At 42.9% G+C, this 21,404-nt stretch overlaps 1 protein-coding gene across 1 annotated transcript in view; it reads left to right on the top strand.

Annotated features, from left to right (window-relative positions):
• Positions 1–21,181, top strand: part of NUP210 (nucleoporin 210) — a 118,285-nt gene extending 97,104 nt beyond the window's left edge. The window contains exons 34-40 of the mRNA XM_088482471.1: positions 3,350–3,473; positions 6,027–6,173; positions 13,004–13,254; positions 13,955–14,162; positions 14,448–14,540; positions 14,620–14,691; positions 18,363–21,181. Coding sequence (XP_088338597.1) covers positions 3,350–3,473; positions 6,027–6,173; positions 13,004–13,254; positions 13,955–14,162; positions 14,448–14,540; positions 14,620–14,691; positions 18,363–18,469 — 1,002 coding nt within the window. The 3' untranslated portion in view covers positions 18,470–21,181. The remainder of the gene's footprint in view (positions 1–3,349; positions 3,474–6,026; positions 6,174–13,003; positions 13,255–13,954; positions 14,163–14,447; positions 14,541–14,619; positions 14,692–18,362) is intronic.
• Positions 21,182–21,404: the final 223 nt, after the last annotated feature.

The following is a 21,404-nucleotide window of genomic DNA, read 5'->3' as shown; positions in this document are numbered from 1 at the left end:
AGCTGACTAGGTTTTACCTAAACCACATACATAATTTTATAGGTTTTTATGCATTTATTGTGAGGTTTGTATTATATCTAGCAAATATTGGCATCATCTATGTCCACACCAAGCAGTTTGCCACAGATCTTTCACTTGCTTGCTAACTTTGTTAATTTTACTTAAAAAAATCCAATAAATAGTAAACCAAAGCTATATATGGATAGGATGACTGGCAACCTAACACATATATTGGTAGATTTTCTTATTTTTCTTAATATCGGTAATTCGGGATGTCATCATAGAGTTATTGCCTCTAAAGGCCCCCATACATCAGCAACCGATTGTGGCAATTTGCAGATTTTTATACACAAATCGATTGCAATGTATGGGCTTAACAGATCCAGCAAATATCTTTAGTGTGCCATGTTGCTTGTTCTTACTGCAGGCAGGGTTGTCTTAACAGCAGTGTGGGTCCTGGGCAAAGCAATGCACTGGGGCCCCTACCCACCCATTTATGGGAAAAAATTGTAAATGGTCAATAAAATAAAACCCTCCTGCACACCCATCAGACCTCCCACACATGCAGAGAGACTCTGTCTGACTGGTCTGAAGCTGGCGGATGAAGTGAAACTGGGACTGAGGTGAGTACTCCTCACCCGAGGGGGGATGGGGTGGGGGAGGTTAGATCAGACTACAGTGCACCGGCGGTCGGCTTATAAAAATATCACAAATTTACCAACTGGCCACGGCTGCAGGGGAGTGGGTTGGCTGGCCCCTACAAGCTTTGGGCCCTTGGGCAACTGCCCAACAAACCCAATGGAAGAGATGGCCCTGACTGCAGGAAGTGTTGTCAAAAGACCCTAGTCTTTCCTCACTGAATGGCCAGGTGTCTGCATTTTCTGTTCTTTCCTAAAGGCGATTGACGATCATTCCGGAAGTGCAGACCATTCTGCAGGGATGCTTCCACCATGCATTCCACCAATCCCTCCATGTGATTTAAAATTGGTTCTGGAGGCTCTTCAGAAGCTCCCTTTTGAGCCTCTTGAGTCTGTAGAATTCACTGCTACCTTACTTTGAAGGTTGTTTTCCTCTTGGCAATTGCCTCGGCTAGGAAGGTTTCTGAATTGACTTGTAAGTCTCCCTTAATTATTTTTCACTCCGATAAGGTGGTTGTATGGACTAAGCCTTTAGTTGTTACGTAAAGTGGTTTCCAAGTTTCATTTGAACCAGGACATAGTTCTTCCCTCTTACTGGATCCTCTACCGCCTCTACACTCCCATCTTCTGGATGTTGTACGGACTTTACGGACATATGTCAATCATACCTGGGCCTTTCGCCGTACTTATTGTCTTTTGATGCTTGTGGACTCTCCCAAGCATGGTTAGCCAGCCTCAAAGCGCTCTATTGCTTGGAGGGTTACGAGGCCCATTTGTCAAGCATATTGGTCTTCTGATGTACCAGTTCTGCCTTCCCTCAAGGCTTATTCCACTTGTGCTATCAGGGCTTATTGGGTGGTTCGCCATGGTGCTTCGGTGGAGCAATTGTGCAGAGCGGCGACCTGGTCTTATGTGCATACCTTCACCAAGTTTCACCAGGTTTCATACTTTCAGCTATGCAGATGCTAGCTTTGGGCGCAATGTTTGCGCGTGGCCTTGCCGGACGAGGGCCCCCCTGTTAAACTTGCTTTGAGAAGTGCCAGCATCAGCTCTGCAGTGTCCCCCAGATCGAATGTATAAGGAAATTGGATTTTTTTATGGGATCACTATTAAATACATTCCTCGTAATCCATCTGGGGGACACTGTGACCCCTCCCTTTCCAGTGTTCTTGCTGTTTCTTGTTCTATCTGTCCTTTCTTGACTGCTATAAAAACAATCTAAAAACAACCTGCGCCCTCAAGGACTGCAGCTCAGTCCACACTCAGGAGCGCCACCCCTTCAAAATATAGCAGAAATACAACAATATGAGTGGTCACCCTGAGGAAGGACTTGAAAGTCAGAAACGCGTTGGTGGTGGATTTAGGGTTATCTATGGTGGCACTGGAACTTACCTTTGCACTTTATACATCCAGTGCATCTCATCATGATTCCACACTATTCCGGATAAGAGTGGCTCCTGTTTGGCTGGTAATTGTTTCCTTTTTCACCGTGGAACCCATTTGTGACTGTATTTTTAAATGATTTTTGTACATTTTTTGGCTGTATATTATCTAAGGATAGACACAACCTTTTTATATTCTTGGATTAAAAAGTGAAACTTTATTCCTTTGGAGTTGCATCATCTTTTAGTTATTATAAAGTCATCTGGGTCAAGGATGGAACTCTCCTAATGGGAATAAAAAGATACCATTTTGTGAACGCCTATACCTGATTTCAGGTGAGTGTATTCCCAGTGGGGAATAAGCGATGAAAATTGGTGTGTTTGTCTATGACCAGAGTAAAACACTTCAAAAAGATACCTTTATATGAACGCATCTCACCTAGTTTAGGTGAATAGCTTTTAACATTAATTGCGGACCATTGGAAGTAACACTTATCATTTGGAGTATAATCGTGTATTATTCTGTCTCCCTGTTTTGAGATCATTGCATTATCCATGAAAGAATAGGAGAAGACGTGACCTATGAGGGACAGCGCTCTTTGGACCACTCATATTGTTGTATTTCTGCTTTCTTGACTGCTGTTGGATTTGCTTCCCCCATACGGCTTTTAAAATGAACTGAGGTATAAGGAAGCGGGAGGGATTAGAAGGGGTGTAGCTAGTTAGTTAACATTTTAGCTGCAGTGTCCCCCAGATGGATTACAAGGAAAGGATTTTCTGGTGAGTACATAAAAGATCCAATTTTCACAACCTAGACTTCCTTTCCATAGGAAGGAGTGTGGGTCAGGGAGCAGTTGCCACCTGAAGTTCCAGCAGCTAAGTTAAAAAAATAAAAAATTTCAGAGCTTGATGAATTTAGCTCCTCATACTATTGTATGGGGACAGCATGCCAGATCAGTACTGACAGGAAAGCAGGAGATTTCTGTGATATCTCCTGCATTACCTTGTAATGAATGGGCCCATTACCAAATGTTTAGATTCACCTACTAATATAGAAATGTGTATAACTGTCTCAGTCTAAATTATATACAACACAAACACTCGCACACTCACCAGTATTTTTTTTAGCATTGTATGGAGAAATTAGAGCATCCAGAGGAAACCCATGCAAGCAGCAGAAGAACATGCTGTATAAACCCTATAATGCATATCACTATAAATGATTAAAATATATACATTAAATACATGCTGTCTGAGTGGTATTTCTACTATTATACAACAGTATATTTGTATATCTATTATTCAAGTTTTATTTCTGGTCTTTTTCAGGTGTTAATACGTTCTCCACACAGAACTCGAGCTGTAGATGCAAATGGAGAAAAAATCAATTTGCAAGCTGCAAACATGCATAAATTTGTGGTTGAAATCGGTGGTAATGGCAACAATTTGAAAGGTAAGTAACAAATGTTTCTCATACAATTCCGGCTAAATTGGCTGTTTTGGCAGGCGGCACTAACAGCATGATAAAATGACGTTGTAAGTTAGAACTTGCTGCTTTTATTTAAATATCAGTATTCCTCAGTTTTGTTTTGTTTTGTTTTTTCAATTGTGCAGCATCTAGCAGTGATTTATCTAGACCTTTAATTAAAGGGTTAATTTGCACCTATCCATTTTTAATGCTTTAATAATAAAATTAATTAAATTAAAAATAAGATAAATCATTGGTGCCATTTACATAAGTCTCACTCTGACCAGGCTTTTCTTCAGGGAATGCTTCATGTACATTCCCTTATGTTCCTCCTTTGAACCTTACCAGGTCCTTGCATTAGGAGAAATTTACACCATTAGAGGTGAAGTATCTAACTTCGATGACTATATTTCTCCTCTCCATAGCCTTGGGTAGGAGGATTTCAGAAAGTGAAGCTTTGTACTGCTGTTCTCCATAGTTAAGTAAGTCAAAAGATTTAGCTTGATTGTCTCCAGGGGTTCAAATGTAGCGAGCTGAAATTATTTGGTTAAGATCCCATGGTGCCATGGGAGTGACTAAAAGATGCTGGGGATGTAGTGATATTGCAGGTCGTCAATATACCAACGCCGGAATCCTGCCGCCCAGCATAATGCTGACGCTGATATCCCGAATGAGATCGGGATACCGGTGTCAGCATCCCAAATCGCTGGAATCCAGAACCTACTTGGCTGGGTAAGTCTATGCTTGTCCCTGGGGAAGGGGGGGGTCAGGTTTAGGCACCCCTGGGGAGAACTTAGGGTTAGGCACCCCCTCCACCCCGAGAGTGTTAGGGTTAGGCTGCGGGGCGGTAGGTTAGGGTTAGGCACCACCAGGGGGCGTTATGATTAGACACCCCCCGGGAGACTTAGTTTTTGGGTGCGGGGAAGGAGGGTTATTGTTAGGCACCCGCCCTGGGCAGGTTAGGGTTAGGCACCACAAAATTAGGGTTAGGAGGGGGGATAGTGTACTTACCTTCCCTCGTTGGGCTTCCACAGTCAGGATTTGAACCGGCGGCTCTTCAGCCACCAGTATTTCATACCCATTCTGGTTGCTGAATGTGTAACACTCCCTGTAATAAGGTCTTTAACCTCTAGAATCAGGACAAACTACTTTTGACAATGCCAAAGACTTAACCTTCAGGGAACAAAGTCAGAGTCCACCACTTAATCCAAACTGAAAATTAAAGACGAGAGCCTAAAAAAGGAAGGGTAGAACCCCCTATGTTCACACCAAATCATATGTCTTTCATATCCTATGAAAGCCATGTACATTATAACTGGCCCAAATTCAACCCTGTCTGAGCCACAAAATATCACCTCAAACTTCCTTGTCTGCGGCCATCACTACTCCGAGACATCTATGGAGGGTCCACACAACTGTATAAAACAGTCTCTGGGTGAGAAAACAGCAGTGTCCCTCAGATTGGATAAAGGAGAAATAGGGTGCTTGTAAACAGCAGAAAATATATTGCTAAAACTTTGTGTTATTAAAATATCATAAAATATAATTCATAGGATGTAGATTGCTAAACTAGGCAACATATTGTGTTCTGATCATTGAAGACCGCCAATGAACGACTCAGAGAAGGACGCTAATGCCGGCATGACTGGCATTTTTTTATGCTAATGCCGCAGCCGATGGAATCCGTATCGGCCACCAGCTGTGGCGCTAAACCGCATAAAAATTCACGCCATCAGACATTGCACCAGTCCTTTGGAGGTGCAGTATGTCCACCTTAATATTGCTGCAAATATTTGTGTGACTACGAAAAAGTTGCAGTCCCTGGCTGCAACACGCCTGCCCCTGTTACTTCTCAGGAATGCCCACCAAAATTGCCTCTCTCTGCGACTAAATTTATCCTGGTTCCCCTGGTGGTAACCATCGGGTTCACCTGCGCAGTGCAACTCAGACGTATGCGCAGACTGAAAACATTGGCTGCCTGCATTTGATGCCACAACAGTGTCCACCTCTATATCTGTACCTTTATATGGCCATGTGTACTACTGCCCAGTATTGGCAAATCCAGTACATGGGCCGAATGGAGGGAACTCTACATGTATTAAAAAAAAAAGTAGCTAAATAGTGATGGGGGAAAAAAAAATCTTTAAAAAATTAAATTCTATTTAGCTTTTGCTAAATAAAAAAATATGATTTTATTTCCAAATAATAAGCATTTTTGTATTATTGTTCTTGTCCTTTAGCCATCCTGGGATTTTTGTAGACTTTCCCCATGGTTTACATGAAGAAGTTATTGCTGGTAACGCCTGCTGAATCATATTACAGGCGAGGGTCACCGACCGCATAGCTATTGCCGGCAGTACCCCCTTAATGTACAGGGCTTTTCACTCTCTAATGAATACAGCTCATTTATTCTTTTGTGCACACTACAGTACTTTACATTTCTCCCTCCTGTAATGAATATAGGAGGAGTTTGGATTGTGTAAAATATATCATTTAAAGTGATTGTACTTTGTAAATATGGTCTTATTTTATTTTTAGGGGAATGTTCAGCAACTCAGATTGAAGCAATCAAAGTTCTTCATCCAGAAAATGGAATTCATTGCCACTTGCATTTTAAAGACCAGAATACTGAAATATCTCCAACTGAAATCTTCACTACTAAAACCGGCTTTGATGTGGAGACAGGTAAATATTATTTCCGGTAGCTGACACTGTGTGGCCAGAGGGGCTTTATCATCTGGAGCAGCTTCTTTTTTTTTTTTTTCAGAAGATGTCAGTCAAGCTTTATATTTTCTGTATAGTGACACTAAGCATGACATGGTAGGATATGATTCTACAGCATTCTATGCATCTGTCCACGGTATTACACAGGAATCAATAGTGCAAGCAGCACAAAGCCTGGTCTTTCTGGGAAGAAGGATCACACCATATGCACTGCAGTAAGAACTCTGGCATTAAACTCAATCTATGACATCTAATATCCTGCTTGCTGTCTAAATTTTGGTTTAACTCCTCCCCTTATAAAGGCAATAAAAGATTTATTACAGGCTGACCAATTGTCCTATGATAAGTGGCATCACATTCAGCTCATTTGCATATCCTGCGCATAAATACATAGAGCAAGCACTCACTGTCCATGCTGTGAATTCCTGTTCATTGTCCTCCTCATCCCCACATGGGTGTGATGTCACAAGTCTAAGGGATGGTCAGCAAAGGTAAGGGGGGATCCCTTACTAAATATAAGTTTTTACTTGCGGCTGTTTGGTACTTTTTAAAATGTAGAAGGTTATCGTCTGAAATCAATTCATGTCTACTGATCTATGCTGAATGTATTATTTAAAGATAGGTCGTTAACCTAGGACTGGTTTCATTAATTCAAGATATGAAAGTTCATATTAGAAGTGCAGAAAAGTGAAGGCAGCTATTAAGTTAATGTATAAAATAATCACTTTATGGTCATTGTTTCTTTTTCATCTACTAGGGGGACACTGGAGCTTAATGACAGTGTGGTATAGACGGTGGTTGAGTAGAGCATGGCACTTTAAGAATCTAAAAGTGTGACTGGCTCCTCCCCCTTTATGCCCCATCAGCCCTAGTTTTTAGGGTATGCAGTCGGGAAGCCAGCGGACCTAATCCCGACAGCCGGCTTCCCGACTGCTTAATCCCAGCGAGGGATTAATGACAGGCGTCTAAATCTAGATGCATTTTACCGACGCCGGGAGACCGGCGCCCGGCATCCTGATCGAAGGGGCGCGGACAGCCACGGGGGGGAGGGGGGTGGGAGGGTTAGGTTTAGGGTTCCCGAGGGAGATTTAGGGTTAGGCACGTCCGGCGGTAAATCATACAGATTCCAGTTTTTAGAATGTGCCTGAGAGAGCCAGTGCATATGAGGCTGTCTCCAGCCCTATTCTTTTATTTCATTTATTTAGCTAATCAAGAATTGAGGACAGGCAAACTGTTGGATGTGACAGTCTGCCTGTATCGTGGGAGCCGCCAGGGAGGGTACCGCCACGGCTACTGCAACCTGTGTCCGGTCACCCTATAGAGGAGGTCCCTACAGAAGAGTCCACGGACTCGGCGGGGCCCTCCACAGTTGAAACCGGCTCGTGTCCGGGTTCCCCGCATTCCCCCTCCCTCCCCAGCACTCTGGCCGCAACAGCAACAATGAGTATGCACACCTCTCCTGACTAGCAGGAGAGGTGTACTGTTATAGCTGGGCTAGTGACAGGCAGTCTTGCTGCACTGTCACTCATAGAGCTGCCCCCTCATACGGCCTCTTATCAGTGCGGCTGTTAGTATGCCACGCCGGTGCTTGATGAGAAAAGCATCGGATTCTTGGGTGGCACATGTGTCAATTTACACCACTGCAGCACGCTGTCTCAGCCACGCCGGTGCTTACATCAGAGAAGCATCGGTGTCAGCTTCCTTTATCCTCTGTTACAGCCGCAGCGCCGCTGTCTCACTGCCGCACCGGTTCTTAATCAGAGAAGCGCCGGCGCCAGCCTCCTCGGCACCTCAGACTCAGATGTGGGTATTTGTGTTGCAGCCGCAGCGCGGCTATCTCACTGCCGCACTGGTGCTTACATCAAAGAAGCGCCGGCTTCCTCGGGAGACACCTGTTCCATTTCCTGTACCGAAACAGCCGACATGTACGCTCTCCTATTAAGAGCTGTTTAACGGAGAACTGCAAGGGGGCAGCGCCTCCTAGCGGCGGCCATAATCTCTATCGGAGAGTTATACTCCGCCTTCTCCTCCACCTCCTTCACTACATTGGTGGTATTGACGCGCACTGCTCACAAGGAGTAGCGCCATTTATGCTAAAGTGCAGTCCAGACAGCGTGTTCCACACTCCACATCCTTGGGGAGAAAGAGTGACTAACTGCTCCAGTCTGCAAGGGATCTGTGAGTCATACAGTGGGGTAGCATTTATTGCTACCCTACCATTTCTATATTGGGTAGCATTATTATTGAAATTCTGCTCCTCCCTATTTTTGCCTCAGTTTACTGTTTCAGATTATCTGCAATTGGGTGTGGGTGTTTGTCTGTGAGTGGGTATGATGTCTTCCAGAGTGACAGACACAACTGCTTCACAAAAATTGTTTGCCTGCACTAAGTGCAAAAAGAAATTTACCCATGCTCGCTCTGAAGGGTCTTCCCTGTGCGATATGCGTGTGAAGCAGAGAGTGCTAACACAACGCAGACTGTCACACCCTCCTTAATAAATAGTTTGGCAGGGGTCATGACAGATCTTTCTTCTGAGTTAGCCACTTCCCATAGGGATCGGTAGGCTGCCAGAGATCGACCTAGCACCTCTCACCCTTCTTTTCTAGCGACAGAACCAGCGTGGGCTCAGGATCTAGTCCGTTCTGTGAAAAGCCTTGCCCAGGTTATGGGTTCTGCGTCTAAAGCTCCTGAGGCCACGGTAAGTCTGCCGTATAAGAAGAGGGCACTTCCGGTGGTTCTCCAGTCAGATGAGGACTCTGCAGCAGATCACTCGTCTCAGGAGGAGGAAGGGGAGATGCTTGATGAATCCGATGTAGAGGCTTCCTCACAGGAACCTGAAGCAATGCACTCATCCCTGGTGGTGAGGGAAGTACTTAATGTTTCTGACCCTGAAACTCCAGAATCGTTAGATGACTTCTTGTTTGCTAAGACACACAAGTCTTCTGTCACCTTCCCTGTTTCTCCTAAGTTAGACGAACAGATGATGGCAACCTGGCAGAATCCAGACTGTAAATTCCAGATTCATAAGCATTTATTCTCCCTTTATCCATTTCCAGCAGAATATAGAAATCGATGGTAGACTCCGCCACTTGTGGATTCTTCGGTTTCTCGTCTGTCGAAGAGAACCACGTTACCCATTCCAGGAGCTACTACATTGAAGGAAAGCTCAGAGTGAAAAGTAGAAACTACGCTGAAATCCGTTTATACAGCTGCAGGTGCACTTCTCCGACCAGCCTTGGTCGGCTCTTGGGTCAACAAGGCAGTGGAGAAGTGGGCGACACAATTGACGGAGGGTCTAAATTCAAACACTCCGCGGGTAGATCTGATTACCTTGGCAGAGCATATTCAGGAATCCACAGTATACTTGGGAAACTCCTCCAGAGATTCCGGCCAGGTAGGCGCTAGGATCTCTGCTTCAACGCTCCCCAAGCACTATGGTTTTGTGCCTGGCAAGCAAATGCTGAGTCTAAAAAAGCAGTTGAAGCTATTCCTTTCACAGGTGATATTTTATTTGGTCCAGAGTTGGACAAGTGGATCTTGCTGGCCACTGGGGGTAAGAGTACTTTTCTATTATAGTCAGCACCTCCTCCACGTCGCTCGTTTAAATTACCTTCTTTTCGTTCCTTTCGAGCTCCAACAAGATTTGAGGGTCGACCTCTAGGTTCATCTTCAGCAGGTCGAGGAGGTCACGCTGGAGGTAGTCAGGTGACCAGTGCCCGCTGTCCGGATCCCAAGCCAGCAGACAAGCCTGTGACATGATGGGCTCCCATCTTACCTCGGGGATCCCAAGGTGGGTGCTAGTCTCCAGCGCTTCTGAGGCAGACTTGTCCCGACACTTGGGTTCGGAATCTGGTATCTCAGGGATACAAAGTCGACTTTGCCTTCAATCCTCCAGTGCGATTTTTCACAACAGGGTTTCTTGTCGATCCTTTGAAACAACTAGTTTGCGTCAGGCGATCAACAAACTTCTGCTAACCGAAGTTCTGGTTCCGGTTCCCACTGCACAAAGAAAACAGGGGTTTTACTCTAACCTTTTTGTGGTTCTGAAGCCGGATGAGTCAGTCAGACCCATTCTAAATCTGAAATCCTTGAACCAATGTCTCTCCTTTCACAGGTTCAAGATGGAGTCCCTTCAATCTGTGATTGCGGGTCTAGAAGCAGAAGAGTTTTTTGTGTCATTAGACATCAAAGATGCCTTTCTGCATGTTCCGATTTGGGAGCCTCACCAGGCTTTCCTCAGATTTGCCATCAAGGAGACTCATTACCAATTTCAGGCCCTGCCGTTTGGTCTCTCGTCAACTCCCAGAGTATTCACCACGGTGATGGCCATCATGGTGTCTCATCTGCACTATCAAGGGGTATCCCGTACCTGGACGACTTGCTCATCAAGGCTCCATCGGCAGAAGTCCTTCTGTGTCAAGTGTCCCTTACACATCAGATTCTCATACAACACGGATGGTTTGTCAACTTCCAGAAGTCTCAGTTGATGCCGTCGCAAAGACTTCAGTTCCTGGGTATGATTCTGGACACAATCCTGCTTCGGATCTTCCTGCCAATGGACAAGGCCATAGCCATCCAGGAGCTGGTTCGCTTGGTGCTCAGACCCAGAAAAGTGTCTGTGTATCTTTGGATTCATCTCCTAGGGAAGATGTTGGGCTTCTTCGAGGTCATCCATTTCGGCAGATTTCACTCCAGAACTTTTCAATTGGACTTTCTGTTTCAATGGTCGGGGTTCCACCTACAGATGCATCGGCTGGTGAGTCTGTCTCCTCTGACCTGCATATCCTTGCTCTGATGGCTCCGAACGGACCATCTGTTAGTGGGTCGGCACTTCAGAAATTGGAATTGGACCCTGGTCACTACAGACTGCAGCCTCCGCGAATAGGGAGCTGTGGTCCTGGACAATCACTTCCAGGGCGTTGGGGACGGCAGGAATGACTCTTCTCGATCAATGTTCTCTAACTGTGGGCAGTGTACAGGTCCTTGATACAGGCTGCTCCTCTGTTACAAGGACTCCTGGTTCAGATACAATCCAACAATGCCACGGCTGTGGCGTGCATAAATCGACAAGGGGAGCCCGTTGTCGTCTGGCAAAGAGAGAGGCCAGCCACATCCTTCTGTGGGCAGAAAGACACATCGAGGCCATCTCTGCATTATTCATTCTGGGAGTCGACAACTGGGAAGCAGACCAGCTCAGTAGTCAGGATCTTCACCCCGGGGAGTGGTCCCTTCATCCTGAAGTCTTCCTTCAACTGGTTCACTGATGGGGGAGGCCACGGATAGATCTCATGGCGTCCCGGACAAATCATCAACTACCCCTTTACTGCTCCGGGACCATGAATCTGGCAGCAGCAGTGGGAGCAAATGCTTTACTGTTTCCTTGACCATACAGCCTTGACCAACTCTGGACCAAATAAAATATCACCTGTGAAAGGAATAGCTTCAACTGCTTTTTTACACTCAGCATTTGCTTGCCAGGCACAAAACCATAGTGCTTGGGGAGCGTTGAAGCAGAGATCCTAGCGCCTACCTGGCCGGAATCTCTGGAGGCGTTTCCCAAGTATACTGTGGATTCCTGAATATGCAGCCTTGTATGCCTGTTCCCACCTTTTCCGCTTCTCACTCGGGTTCTCAAGCGGATCAAAGTATTTAACTTGGAAGATGATTCTTTTATTGGCCCTGGCTTCGGCTAGGCTAGTGTCGGAACTTGGAGCTTTGTCCTGCTGTTCACCTTACTTAATTTTTCACGATGTTCGGGCGGAACTATGTACCCGACCGTCGTCTTTTTTTTTTTCCCAAGGTGGTCTCGGCCTTTCACCTGAATCAACCGATTGTGGTGCCGGCCTTGTTAGACTTTTCCAGGGGTTCTCACTCCCTGGATGTTGTACAGGCACTTCGAATTTATGTGGCCCATACTGATGGACTATGCAAATTGAAGGCTCTGTTCATCCTCTGACGCCAATTGGCGTGGCTGGCCTGCATCTAAATAGACTTTGGCCCGGTGGAGTTTGCTGACCATTCGTCAGGCATATGTTGCTTCTGCTCGACCTCCACCTGTATCGATCTCCGCGCATTTTACTCGCTCCGTGGGTACTTCTTGGGTGGCAGGTAGAGTTACCTGGGCTCCGCAGCTTTGTAGAGCAGCTACGGGGTCCATACGTTTGTATGTTTCTACAGTTTTAACACTTTTGCGGCTTCTGCTTTGAGTTTTTGGTACTTACTATTAAATCCATTTCTCGGAATCCACAGGGGACACTGGACGCCCATCCAGTGCTCTCACCTTACCAGTTCCTTGTTCTGTTGCAGATTGGTCTGTTCTAGTTGTGTGACTGCAGCCTGTTGTGTTCCTGCAGTGAGTCGGTATCTTGGACTGAGTGTTCTTTTGTCTGTTCTCCGTCTCCTCTCAGGCTCAGTTCTTAAAATTGGGCCTGATGGGGCATAAAGGGGGAGGAGCCAGTCACACTTTTAGATTCTTTAAAGTGCCAGGCTCTACTCAAGCACCGTCTATACCCCACTGTTATGAAGCTCCAGTGTCCCCTGCGTAATCGGAGAAATGGATTTAACGGTAAGTACCAAAATCCGTTTTTTTCTGCTTTGAGAGAGAGACGGGTTATCCGATTAAACTGGTTAGTACAGTTACTAATTTGCCATAGCTGTTGCTTAGAAGTATGTGCTGAAATACGGCATCTGCCTGTCATTACTGAGAGGCCAGTTGTCTGCTGATTCTTTCTTGCCCTGTCTGTCTCATCTAAGTCCTGCACACACTAACCATCATCCTGTGTGCTATCTAGGTCATTACACCTGTTCCCTCACCAGACAGAAGCTATCGGAGAGCCAGCTAAAACCTCTCAGCATGGGGGACACATCTCTTACTGTAACAGCGTCTGTACTCGGGAATCATGTGTACCAGGAGCAGATCAGTGCACACGTTCCCATTAATCCTGGCTTTTATACCAATCAGAAAGAAATCATTTTAAGCAATCATTATCCAGTGGCCGACCTAAAGATATTTGGAACTGCTGAAGTGCTTAAAAATCTTGAGGTGAGATGGGAAACATTTGTGTCTGCTGTAGAGTATGACTGTCTGTGTGTCTAAAAGCTGTAATCTTTGGAGTGTTTATTAAATGCTTTTTCTTCTAAAGAAACCTAGTAATATATTAGCGTTGTGTAGGCTTATACTATGTATTCAAGGGCCATTGTTCTGAAACATAATAACACTAATGGTATGTTTTCTGCAAAATGCTGCTTGCGGAGTCAGATGTATATTAAGTGGCCTTATGTGTGAGCGGGCTATGCCCAAATAAGAGGGTATGGTACACAATAATTTGGACACTAATAAGATGTCTTTGGCTGATATTGCTGTTGCACCTTCAGATTACTTTATCGAACACATTTTTGCATCATATTTTATAGCAATGGAAATAATCCATTATGCCCAATATAAATTCATAGCAATACAGAAAGAAGCTAAAAACCAAATATAGTTGCAGTGCGTGTCATGTATACATCAGTAATTCAAATCTGAAATTCAGCCATACTTTAAAAAAACAACCTGTCTGTCACACCATTTCTTGACGGTGTCAGAACCACATGTATGAACCCTGTAATTCTCTGTTACAAGTTATAGCAACAGCTTACAGCTCAGCACCTTGGAGACTGTATAGAAATACAGTCACAGCCTGTGTAATATTATGACAGAATGTTCTATGTAATCTCTCATCAGCTGCATGTTATTTCCTCAGGTGAAGCCTGGATCCCCGGTGGTGACTGTCTATCAAAAAGAAAAATTCTCTGGGGTGCCCAGCTCTGTAACATATGAAGTCAGCATTAGTGATGTGCGGGTTTTAAGTCAGGGATCCATATCTACATCACTTATTGTGTCCAGCTACACATCTGACCAAACCATCCGTGTTCCCGTCACCCTTGTTTCAGCAAAAGGGCCAGTTAATGGTATGTGTGTGTATTTTTCTGCCATTCTTTACTGGGGGATTGTTCTGACAGCTCTTTTGTTTTCTATCCACAAGAATTGGGGCAGATTTAACAGATATTCAGTCATGCGGAAAATCTGAAAATTAAATATTTCATGTTCTGCTAATACGTTCTTCATAGTAACTAAGTGTAAAAATCATGGAACCAGGCAATACTATATATCTGCACTAATCCATTCATTTACAAAGCAGTTCTAAATGATTTCTGACATTACCGCCAATGTCACAGTTTATATTTTTCTTCTAGTGGGCGGCTTCTTTCAAAACTTCCTGGATTCCTACCAGATGTTCTTTTTCATGCTGTTTGCGCTGGTTGCTGGGGCTGCAATTGCTGTTTTAGGTAAATGTTCTGCTACTCCCACTATTTACTTATCTGTCTGATATTTCATATTCTAAAACTTGTATATGTTCTTTTCCAGTCTTCTCACCCAAGGAGAATATTAATCGCCCATCGTTCAATTCAAGGTCACCGCCTCAGTCCACTAATAATAGTAAGTATTAAAAGCAGTTTTACTGTTGCCCTAAACTGGTTGCAAAAAATTATCAGGCTGTTTTTACAGTCCATTAGAGTTTAAATAATGTTATTAACAGAAAGATGTGAGAAATACGTTCTGTGCATTAGAATAACAGGTCATCCAAAAAATACTGAAATAAGACTTGTTTAAAAAGGTGCAAGACCCTTAGGTGTATGCCATGTGTTTGACACTGTTGTTTCTCACTCAGATGTTCTTTGTCGTTTTTCACACTTGTAGAGATATGAGAACCAAACAAAAAAATACAATCATTGTGCAGTATGTTCAAGTTTTAAATCAACCCCATGTGTATCACTGCAAACAGAGATCCTCAAAGCAGATGTGTGATAAGAAACAGGAATCTCTAATATATGGAGAACAGAGACATGGGGAAAAATGGGGATGGTTCCCCACTCCAAAAATACAAACAGGAGAAAGCACTACCTTTTCGCCTTCATCCACTGGGAGATATTGGAGAACTGGGGTTAAGGGGTCTATTTACTAAGCTGTGTTAGAAGATAAAGTGAACGGAGATAAGGTACCAGCCAATCAGCTCCTAACTGCTATCTCACAGGCTGTGTTTGAAAAATGATAGGTACCTTACCTCCGTTCACTTTATCTCCTAACACAGCTTAGTAAATAGACCCCTAAGTGAGTAGAGTGAGGAGCCAGGGCGCTTTCAAAAATTGTTGCTGAAACCCCGGTTCCTCCCCCTCGACACCCTGTCGGCCAAACTTTAATCCGTTTTTGTGAGTGCACAATAGAGCCGGGTGCTCTTTCCATGTGACTGTTTTATAGCCTCAGTTGTTTATTGCTTTTTCTGTTTTCCATTTTTAAGCCCCTCTCAGCAGCTGCTGGAGGTGCTTGAAGTGGATTGTGAAGCAGTCGCATGCAGCTGCACTGCTACCAATGGATCACTTCCTCTGTGGGATCATCTCCAGGAGGTCTAAAACTGCTACCGCTGAAATAGGTGGTTCCCAGAGCCTCTAATGCCATTGGGCTTCTCCTGGCTTCTAACCACGCACAGGAGATGATGGTGATCAGTTAAGCAGTTCCCTATTGCTTTTACTATAATGCAGTCTGCCTTTCCCTCTCTGTCCCGGGTTTCAGTACTTAGTTTCTCTCTGGTTTCCTTTGCTAGGCAGCGGGGCTGCGGCAGGGTGTTGTGTGCAGATTTTCAGTAGTGGCCTCCTTTTGCTGGACCTGGAGGAGGGGTTTCCAGGGAGTGTGCAAGGAGACAAGTTACATTTTCTTCTGGGCAGAGAAATAGCTTCTGGCCCTAACTACAGCCTTCAATACCAAGAAAATAAGAAGTGGAATGCCAATTATCTTGAATTTGGTACTGTGAGTTGTGCAAAGTTCTCCTTTTGAGCTCTTAGAGCCAGTGAACAGAAGGCTAACCTAGAAGGCGATGTTTCTTCTGGCTATTTCTCCTGCCTGTAGAGTGTCTGAGCTGGGCGTTCTTTCATGTTGGTCATCTTCTCTTGTTTTTCATCAAGATGGGGCTGTTTTGAGGATTAAATATCCTTTTCAGCCGAAGGTTGTCTCCAGGTTCCATTCTTTGAATGTAGTTAGCACTTTAAAGGTGTATGTTCATAAGATGAAAAAAAATTGTCATACAGATGATCTTTTTGTGTTATATATCCTGTAAGAAAGACTGGCCAGCTTCTAAACAAACTACTGCTCGAAGGACTATGGTTGTAATTTGCAAAGCTTAACTGAAGGGAGAAAGTTTAAATTCTGGATATTTTAAAGGCTCGTTCCACTAGTTCATTTGGTGCCTCATGGGCAGCTAGGCATGGGGCCACTGTTAAGCTTTTGGTCAGATCAGCAACTTGGTCTTCCATGCACGCTTTTACTAAGTTTGATACCTTTGCATCAGGGGATACTAGCTTTTGGCGAGAGGTGCTTTGCACTGCCAAGGAGCATTTACCCCCTTAGAGACCACTTTGGGACATCTTAACTGTTCACGAGTGGATGAAGGAGATGTCAAAATGTTTGTACTTACTGTAAAATCCTTTTTCTCTGATTCCATGAGTGATACTGAAGGCCTTCCCTTGCAATCCTTATTTGGTTGTTATGTGGTTTTCGCTGCTAGTAGTATTGTCAGGGTTAGTGTCCTTCTCCTCTCACTCTATGCAGTGTCTCTTTATTTGGGTCTTTGTTAGTAAAAATTTATTTACTGTTCGGCCAAATGGTCTACATTCCAGCTAAAAGTTGCCAGCCTTCTTCCTCCATCCACCTAGTCTCCAGTGTCCCCCAAGGATTCTGAGAAAAGGATTTTGCAGTAGGTATAAAAATCCTACACCCACACCCCCCTGGTGTGAGTGAGCCACCAGGTCACCTGCTATCTTTTTTGCATCTTTTCCGGATGAAAATGCCGTAGTCGCCATGCACTGAAGACGAAACCAGGAGACTGCACTGATTAAGTTGATATGCAACATTTTTATATCTGTGTGCGACTCACTCTGTAAATTAAGCATAATGGAACTTGGCGTGGAAAAAAGCCACGACTGCTGCATCGTAGCACTGTGTATACAGCTTCAGACTCCGTTGTACCAAGATATACAAGTGCTACATATCAAATTAGTAGTAATGTTATTTATATAGCACTTTTCTCACAATAGAACTTATTTGCATTTAAAACACAAAATGCAAAATAAGCTTAATAGAAAAGAGAAACCTGAGTGAAGGGACATTAGTGAAATGCTGCATAAACCTGTGTCTTGAGTCTGTTTTTGAAGGATTCTAGACTGGAGGCCTCTGGAACTGTGCAGGGAAGCGAGTTCCATAGAGTCGGAGCCACAAAGCTAAAAGCTAGTCCCACGGATGAATTCAAGGAGATTCTAGATATTGCTAATAGTCCTTCGGACTACAACCCTAAGAAATGATTGGTGTTTCTTACCACACATCTGCTTGGAGGATTTTCATGTGCGGTGATTCACGTGGTGTTGATTTTAAATTTTAACAGAATGCACCATAATTGTATTTCTTTCTTTGGTCTCGTATTTCTATGAGAGTGATAAACTACATAAAGAACATCTGACTGAGAAACAACATTGTCAAACAGATGCAGTGTGTGTAATGTTTTACACCCTTTTTTAAGCTTTCAATAGTGATGTTTAAAAAGGGAGGATTAAACATTTTGTACACTCTAGATATAGATAAATCAATGAAATTCTTGTGTAATAAATTATACTGCAAAAATATTTGTATGTTTGAGGCAAAAATACCAGTTACACCAGAACTGCTGTCCGTTTTGGACACCCAGACAAATGCAGTATTTGGGCCTTGACCTGAGTTCTGGTTAACTGGTTCCACCCAATATGTTCATCTACGTCAGTGTAATTTAGACATTCGTCACCCAGACAAAGTGACTGGTTCTGTCCATGTATATGCAGCCTTAGCAAATTTACATGTGTGTATTAAGAATTTGAAGATGAAGCAGCTGTGAAATGTAAACATTATATACAGAAAGATTGTGTAATAAGTGTATAAAAGATCAATAACAACATTATATGATACCTGTAAGCAGAGGCTTAGATATGGGTCTAACACAATTAACTGCTTCGGTGACATAGAGTATATCTGGGTGGGACTGAATGACTAAAACCTGCTAGAAGCTTCAATAACATATAACATATTTTTAGGTTATACATCCACATCACCGGTGATTTATTCCAGCCGATCCTCCCCAAACTGGAAGAATAATTCTCAGTCGCAGCTACTGTGGAGTCCAGACTATGCATCCAATTAAGGAAGCCTGTGATTTACCAAAGACCTCGGATATTTCATGTGTGTGCCTTGTATAATGTGTGTCTCATGCAGCACAGCGTGAGACTGATATTTTTATGTATTTTGCCTTTTTATGTTCGGCTTATGCGCACAAGCACTGCTCTCTGCTAATTATCTTTTGCATCATATTGTGCTGTACATGGGCTTTGCAGATTGGCCTGTTTTCCATCTGGTAAAGGAGAATAAAACAGGTGATTTGGTAGAAAACAAGCCTGCATCCATTTACAGTGCAGTGTAATGCACAGGACCATTTTTGGATTTCAGTAGTGTTTTATGTGCATTGTCCTATTGATTGTATGGTACTTCATTTTTATTGAGACCAGGTGTTCTTTTCTTTTTTTGTTACTTGTGTTTCCCTTTTCTTTTAACAAATGTGTAGCTTTCGTTGCAATTTTATTTCCTGGCTTCAAGCATGTGCTTTTTAATGCAGTTTTTTTTTCCCTGGCAGTAAAAAAGCCATTACATGTCTGGTCATTTTGTCAAGCAACAAATGATACTACTCGGAGCAGCCTCCCCTCAGGTCTTTCTCCATATAATCTAGATTTTAGTAGTGCTTTGTTGAAATATGTTGATACTGTAGAATTTGGAGTTCTTTATGTGTTTTGTTATATCCCTTTCTGTTTTACTCAGGAATATTGTGCACTGACAAGTAATTGTATCCTTATAATATGAGCCTGGCTAATGGGAAATACATAGCTGTGAATTCTTTCCTGTCCGTGTTCATTTATACCTACAAAAGTGATTAACATGTAAATGCCAGTTTGCCCCAAAGTGCTACTGGTTGTGAGCTGTATTATAGTCTAATGCTGCCCATCCACTAGCAGAACATAGTAACGACAGCACGATTACGACATTGTAATCGTGCTGTTGTTTCCATGTCTAGTGATGTTCACTCGTTCAGGCTAGGCACATCTATCATCCCCGTACACGCTGAACCTGACTGGATCGTCAGGTTGACCAGCATGTACGGGCGATGATAGATGTCAGAAACAGCCAGCGGGCACACGCATCGCTGGTTGTTTCTGACCATAACAATATACATCTATCGAAGCAATCTCTTGTGTGGTATACAAGTCAAACACTGACTATAGATAAATGAAGTATTCTGTGAGTTTGTTCATTTTCACTGATACAGTATCCTAGAAACCACTTACAATCATTTACAATTTTGTTACAATTCTAGAATTTTATTTTCATTTTTTTCAAAGTATAACATTTTAATTTATTTGTGCTATCCTTTTGTTCTTTGTGTGTTTTTTTGTTTTTTATCTTGTAATTTAAAGCCATTGTTGTTAGTCTCATAACTGGGAAGCGTTGATTTTGTTGCATTTTTATTATGAAGATATATATTTTTGGTAAATAGATATTCATTCTTAAATGATTGTCAAAAGTAGCAGTCATCCACTCATTTCATTGTGTTTGTGTGGTCTTTCCACAGTTGGAGAACTCTGGCATGCAATCTCTGCCTAAGAATTAGCATGACTTAATAAAGAAAGCTGTACCTGCAGCTGATTATTTTCATCTCATTTGCATTCCAGTTGAAGTATAGTTTTGTACCTCACCATTTATTTAGAATACTGTATTCTAACTTCACACATGGCAGATTGTAGACACTGTGTACATGGGAGCTGCTATGCAAGCTTGCATCTATCTCCCTGCTATACTAGCTAACGGTTGTGTCCGTTCACATTCAGCCCAGTGCTGCCATTGTAGTCTAAGATTTTTTGACATGACAAATTGCACGGTTTGTCATAGTTACATTGTTATGAAGTTGTAATAACAAATAGAATAATAACCCAATGTATGGTCCAAATACGATAATACTTTTTACACAAACTCAATATGCTACAGTGTGTATACATAGTGCTAAGACGGCTTGGTACTACATGTGCACGTCTGTTCACAAGTTTGTTTATTGTGTTCATTCATTAGGTTTATTCACAATCACTATTGTATTTACATACAGTGTTTGTCATGTTTTCTTGTTAATGACTCCTATTACATAAAGAGAATATGGTTTGTTTTGTACATGGCAACATCCCCCCTATTATCTATTTTGTGTATTTTATGTGATAATTGCCTACTTGAGGAGACCAGGGAGAAGTACAATTTTATTGCATACAGTAGTTCCTCTACTACTATTGATTTAAAAAGCAGACAGATACTGCGTGTTAACATTGCTTAAATAATTCAATGTGCCAGTTTCCCTGGTGGTAAAAATGTCATGATTATCCCTTGCGTATTGGAATCATGTGAGAGGGAACATGGCAATTGAATGAATGCAATGTGATCAATGTGAATTGGATGCAATGTGATCAATGTGAATTGGATGCAATGTGATCAATGTGAATTGGATGCAATGTGATCAATGTGAATTGGATGCAATGTGATCAATGTGAATTGGATGCAATGTGATCAATGTGAATTTGTTTTCGGCGTCACTGTAAAGTGCTAAGAAGTTGTAACGTCCTCAGGAGCCAGAGAAGTCTTTAAATACCTCAAGTAGAAAGGTTCTATTTCTTTTCTTCAAGTAACCAAATTGAATGTACATACAGCTTATGTGTTCATTTTCTCCTGCTCACCCTCTGTAAATGCCTATTGTGCCTTATTTCTTTTTCCTCATGTCTGCTACATTGCAAATTTTTCTTTTTACAATAAAACATTTCTAAATACATGTTGTTTTGTAGTCTGTTAACATTGACGTGGATGTGATATTCTAATAGCATCTCTCAATACTGCTTGGTGCATTTGATGTTAAGGGGTACATTTACTAAAGTGAGAGTTTTTAGAAGTGAGTTTTAAAAGTGATGTTGCCCATAGCAACCAATCAGATTCTAGCTATTATCTTCTAGGAGGTGCTAGTTAAATGTTAAGAAGAATCTGATTGGTTGCTATGG

Source organism: Taudactylus pleione, unplaced genomic scaffold (assembly GCF_031769625.1).
Source record: "Taudactylus pleione unplaced genomic scaffold, aTauple2 ptg000289l, whole genome shotgun sequence".
Lineage (NCBI taxonomy): Eukaryota > Metazoa > Chordata > Amphibia > Anura > Myobatrachidae > Taudactylus > Taudactylus pleione.
The sequence above is the reverse complement of the archived record's forward strand: the minus strand, read 5'-3'. Positions and strand labels throughout refer to the sequence as shown.